At 46.8% G+C, this 6,000-nt stretch overlaps 1 protein-coding gene across 1 annotated transcript in view; it reads left to right on the top strand.

The window, feature by feature from the left end:
• Window positions 1–217: 217 nt before the first annotated feature.
• Window positions 218–6,000, top strand: part of COLEC12 (collectin subfamily member 12) — a 101,763-nt gene continuing 95,980 nt past the window's right edge. Inside the window, exon 1 of the mRNA XM_075142023.1 lies at window positions 218–250. Coding sequence (XP_074998124.1) covers window positions 244–250 — 7 coding nt within the window. The 5' untranslated portion in view covers window positions 218–243. The remainder of the gene's footprint in view (window positions 251–6,000) is intronic.

Below are 6,000 nucleotides of genomic sequence, written 5' to 3'. Positions count from 1 at the left end.
CGAGAGCGCGGTGCCGCCGGCGGCCGAGGAGCGACGGCGAGCGGCGGCGGCGGCGGCGGCAGCGGCAGGGGCAGCGGCAGCGGCCGGGGGTGCGCAGCAGGGCCCGCGGCGGGGGCGCGGCCGGCCCCCGGCATGGCCCGGCAGTAGGCAGGGAGCGCCGCCCGCCCGCCCGCCCGCCCGCCGCTCCCGGCGGCAGCCCCCGCCGCGCCCCGTCCGTCCTATGCGACCCGCCCCGGCGCCAAGATGAAAGGTAGGGACAGCAGCGGGGCGCCCGCTCCGCCGCCCGCAGCACACGTGCGCCGCCGGCGCCGGGCACCGGGCACCGGGCACCGAGCACCGGGCACCGGCAGGGCTGGGTGCGGGCAGGGCGGGGTGCTGGCGGGGCGGGCAGGATGGGCAGGGTGCGGGCAGGCACCGTGCGGGCAGGATGCGGGATGGGTGAGCAGGCGGGGTGCAGGCAGGATCGGTACGGTGCGGGCAGGGTGCAGGTCGGGCACCATGCGGGCAGGCTGCGGGCAGGGTGCTGGCAGGGCACCGTGCAGGCAGGTTGCAGGCAGGGCAAGCCGGCTGCGGGCAGAACACCGGCAGGGGACGGGCAGCCGGTGCCGGGAGAGGCAGAGCGTGGGTCTCACCGCGACGCCGGGGCGCACACCGGGCAGCCCCGGGCTCCGCGCCGCCGCCGCGGTCTGGCCGTGCTAGTCGGTCGCGGTGCGGGGAGCGGGGTGTCCTTGCGTCCCCTTCCCCGTCGTGTGTGCTCTCCCCAGCACGTTTTCTCTCGGCACCCAACTTTTATCTCCCCCCTCCCCGGCGTCCCGAGAAGACGACTTTTATTTCTCCCTGATTTATTTGTTTATTTTTTTGCCAGCGTTTTGCGATGTTCTTGGTGTTGCTTCTAAACATCTGGCAGTGATTAGGTGCCAGTAGAGGCTTAACTGGCTTGTGAAATGTATTTGGCATATTTCTCCTCAACATCCACCGACTGGAAAATATTTGGTCTTTGCTTTGCATCTGTTAAAACTGAAACTTTGTTTCTTTTCCTTTTTCTCTCTTTTTCCCCCCTCCCTCTCTTTCTGTTTTAAAGGGGTGAAACATGCCACTTCTACCGGTTCTCCCCATCCTACAAAGTTGTGACTGAGAGGTATTAGATAATACGCTTTTAAAATCGAATAAAGAAGCAGATTGCCACATTGCTACACTGTAACCTAGTAAAGATGTCTTAGGGGGGTTGCAAGAAAGCCTTCTGTTTATGAAAATGGATAGCCTTACAGCAAAAGGCAGAGACTTTACACGCTGGGGAATAGTTACAATGAAAACATCAAAGGACATTATGGAAAGTTTAGGAAGTAGTTGGGAGTTTGTGAGAGCTGAATCTAGTTTTTCTTCAGAGGCAAATATAAACTTGAAGAGTGGAAGGAAAAAAACATACGTATAAGAAAATTGCTTTTGGGCACCAGTGTGCCTGTGCTTGGATTGCAGAGTTTGATTCCAGATGCCAGGAGGCCAGTAAACATCATGATAGTTACACTTAGTTTCCAGAGTCTGGGACACCAAATGATGTGATTATTTATTCACTTGCCAGAGTAGCTGCCTGAAGGGAGGAGAAGCTTTTTGGGGGGTTTTATTTTTGCAAGCCCACACACGCTATTTAAGTTACTTCTGGCACTGTGACATGGTGTCTCTACAGGGTCGTGCAACATATTAAAAATAATTATTTGCGCTGTTCTTTATTTATAGGGTACTCGTGCCAAAAGTTTTGTCATCAGCTTGTCATTATCAGCATAAGTGTAATGGCAGGAACAAACCAAAACAATGGGGATCCAGTAATATAAACCCATGCCTGTTATCACTGAAAGCCTTACGCTCTATTTTTGTTGGGGCTGAGGCTGCACCGGTTTTGGGGGGAGGCAGGATGCAAAGGACCGAGGACGGCAAAACCATATAATGCGACTTGCGTCTCCTTCCATTCTGCCTCCGTCGCTCCCCTTTGCAAAGCGGTGAAGTGGCATTTGGAGGGAAGATGTTACTCCTGCTGGGAGCACATGTTGATGCCCCACACTCCAGCACGAGAGAGATGCTTCACTCTGGTCGCTAGTCCGTACCATTCCATTTCCCTAAGAACGATCACAGCCATCTTCTTTCTTTCCCCCGCAGAGTTACGGAAATCGGTAATAAAATATGGAAAGAAGAACACTTAAATGACTCTGCTAGTAGCAAGAGAAAAGAGAAACTTCAAACAAATCATCACATCAAGTGCCATTGCCAGTGTTATGGAAGTCAGAGAGCCAAACCAAATTTTGACTCTGTGATTTCCTTTTCTGGGTACAGACTTGGTTTTTCATATTTTCTCTTTAAACTTGATGATGGTGATAATTGTAGGACTTTAGAACTGTGTAGTTACACATTTTTCTCAATAACAACAAAATGATCTGTTGATTGCAGCTGTCTCTGTATCTACCCTCTCTGGAGAATGGAGGAATATCTAAATAATTACATCACTAAATATCTGTAAGGAATAAATTATATTTTCCATTGCTGGTATTCGTAATGTGTTATGTTTTAAATCAGTAAAACAAATTGAAGTTTATGTTTAATATGCTGGCAGTTTTATTTCCAGCAAGTTACACTGAGCTCACAAACTTTGTGATACTTTTTAGTAATAATTCATGTGATTTATAAAGGGACTTGACTGCTTTAGGGTCAGATGTATCTTTATCAAATGATACTTCTAAGTTGTAGTTATTTATTGGGGTATGAAGGAGTATTTGTTGCCTAGGATACAAATCAAAACAGCTTCCTCATAGTCAAACACCACCACATGTTCAAAAACATTGGCCCTAATTTAAGACAGGGACAAGCGTTGTTAAAACTGCGAATTTCTTTCCATATATCTGTGATATATTTTGTAATTATTACTTGATACTGTATCCGTAATCACTACTGTCACGGCGGTTCTGGTGATAAGTATTTTCATCTGAAGTGTGGATATTGTTTGGATAACGACTTAATACTAATGCCCAAAATCGGGCTAAGACAAAGTCAAGGTGGTCGCTTTGGGACGGTTGCTCCAGGATGACAGAGGAGCTCTCCATCACGATACCCAAGGTAGCTCAGCTGCTTCTTTCCACTGATCCTCCTCCTCCTCCTCCTCCTTTTCTGCCGTCGCAGGCACCTTGCTGTGTACCGCTTGTATAGCGATGGTGCCGGTGTCTTGTGCTTGAGAACTGGAACGTGACCAAATACCCTGTCCTGTGCGGTTCCTCTCATTTGAAGAAAAAAGATGCACGGAGTGAAACGACAGGGCAGGTTCATCCCTGGTTGTGCTCCACTGAAATCAGTGAAGCCGGCACTGCCTCAGGTATGGTCTAGTCTGAATGCCCAGCTTTCTGAGCGTCGACCAGTTTGTCTCAAAGGCAGCTCTGTGTGCTTCGTGCACAGAGTTTTCAGTACATAGAGTACATTGAGCTTTCACGGGATATGCCGGTTCAGTTTACCTCAAGTTTCCCTTATAGTGTGCACACTTCAACAGACAATTAATGACGTATCAGCCCGTATTGCTAAAATCATCCCTTCTGTGTTTTAACTTGGATCCTGGATGTAATCTGCAGGTAAAGCCTCCATTTGCAAAAGCTGAGCGTGCGTGCAAATTCAGTTGCTCTTTCTCGGCTGCCTTGAAAAGTCGTAAATAATCTATTTATATGATGTCTACCTTCTTGACAGATTGCATCTTTCTCTGTAACTATTCTGATGCCACTGCTATTTTTAAAGAATAAACATTCTAATTTTCTCATACTGGAGAAAAGTGTATGTCTCTCTAATCTTCATGTGCACAAAATCAAATGAATAGTCATCTGCAAATAGGTCTTTAGTGGACAGAAACTTCAAACTGCAAATTTCAACAAAATCCAGTCCAGAGCATTTTGCAGAAGCCAGAACGCATCTGAAAACCAAGGATTAGAAGTGGAGTGATCCAGTAACCTTTGCGTAGTCCAGTTATAACAGAGCTTATATGAATATAGTGACATAAACATGAAACATATGCAGGAGCTCTGAGTGGTGTGTGTTGGACATGTCACAGGACCCTACCGCAGAAGTTCAAAGGCATGAGCAGTTATAATAAACGTGTGATACAATGCAGAACAAATCCCGAGCAATGCTACTATACAGTCAGTGTGTATCCTGAATTGGTTGGTAGCACAGAGGATTTTAAACATATGGATGAGAAAGATGATCATGCAGGCATGTATCAAAGGATATTCTTATTAACAATATAGAGGAAAGCAGAGTGTTGGAAGCTGTGAAAATACAAGAGAAATCTGTTATTGCACAGAGAGAAGTATCATTGTACAAGTGTAGTGGATATAGAGCAGAATTAGCATATAAACTATTTATGACAGGAGTATTTTCGGTAAGAAGTTGTAATTGTTCATCTTAGCTTTCAATATTCTACTTTTCCCAGCCACGTAGGACTAAGAATAGCACCGGCGAACCTATTCCTGTGAAGAAGGGAGTTGTTTAAAATCTCTTGTGGCTCTTTCTTCTGCTGTTTCGGACAACATAAATTTATTCTAGACTGATTTTGCTACAGCTGAGAGCTGAACAGAGCCCTTTTTTGTCACAACTGCTTAACAGTTTGCTTAGATCCGCACTCAAAGACCATTGTGCCCAGAGGTTCAAACACCTTTGCTTGCTAGGATAAGGAGGGAGAGGTAATCTTGCAGAGAGATAGAGCTGATCAGGCCTTACAGAGCAAACCCAAAGGAAAATAAAGAAAGAGAGCTGGAAGAAATGTCAAGGATGAAAGCAATTCAACGCTGCGAAGGATGCATGCCCAGTTATCTTCAGCTTCACAAAACGTTCCTTATCCTGAGGTTCTGTGTGTCAGAACACAGATTCCCCCCTACCAGCCCTCCCCCTTGGAAAGCAAAATAAAGACGCTTTTTACCAGGCACTGAAAGTGAACCTGATCCTCCTAATAATGTGAGCGTGGTCTGTACGAGTGAGGGATCAACCTAAGATGAATTGTCTTTGGAGTTTGACTGCTTCCAGCTAGAGCTGCAGTCCCTTTCGGTGCATAAATTTGAGGTGAAGACTGGGACGTCGCTGGGGAACAAAGTGGATGAGTTATGGGAGGTAATAGAGACGTGTGTTGTTCAGGAATGCGTATGCCATTTTAATGCTGTTGTTAATTGCCTCCTCTAACATACAGACAGGGAGGCACGATTTTTCAGTGCACTAATGAGAACAGATCTGTTTGCTCTTAAATCATTATGCTGAAATACGATAGGATTTAAACTTTTAACTTCTAAGGTCGACCCTCTGCACCATGCAGCTGGTCCCGACCCCAGTAATGTAGCATTGCTCTGCGGCACTTACGGGGTAACGAGTTTTGTTCAAGAAACACCCCTATTTACTGTCTTCATTTTGTGCCTAAAAAGCAAAACTAGAGCCATCACTCTTATGCCTCTGAATTTCTTAATCTCCTTTTTCTTAATCTTTCTTTTTCTGCATTCTTAATGTGAGCTCTCACATTTTTCAGTCATAGCAGTGGAGGAATAGATCAAAACTGGGATATTAAAATGCACCCATTTGTCATGATCCTTTTTGTTTTGGTTTGTTTTATGTTAGGTGATGAGAGACACAATCTGAGTTTTAGGTTATAAGTGTCGAGAGAGGATCTCTGGTCTGGGACCTTTCCTCTTAGTTTCTTGCAATATCGAAAGCGGATAAATTCCCAGATCAACAGTCTGAAGGAGAGAGGTGGGGAAAAGCCTCAGTCTCGTTGCCAGAATCCAGGCTCAAACAACATCCCAACGGATGCTTCGGGATGCGGGGAGGTGGGCTCACTTCCAGGGCTGCCTCAGCTGAGCCTCTGCCACAGCTTCCTTAAAGACCAGGTACTCTGCAAATGCAGAATCCATGTAATCCCCCTCCGAAGGAGGTTACTGCGTGACAAGTCGGACAAGGGACCAGGTGGAAAAGATGGGCACGACACACAGAGCC

The sequence above is a fragment of the Calonectris borealis genome, chromosome 2 (genome assembly GCF_964195595.1).
Source record: "Calonectris borealis chromosome 2, bCalBor7.hap1.2, whole genome shotgun sequence".
NCBI classification, from domain to species: domain Eukaryota; kingdom Metazoa; phylum Chordata; class Aves; order Procellariiformes; family Procellariidae; genus Calonectris; species Calonectris borealis.
The sequence above is the reverse complement of the archived record's forward strand: the minus strand, read 5'-3'. Positions and strand labels throughout refer to the sequence as shown.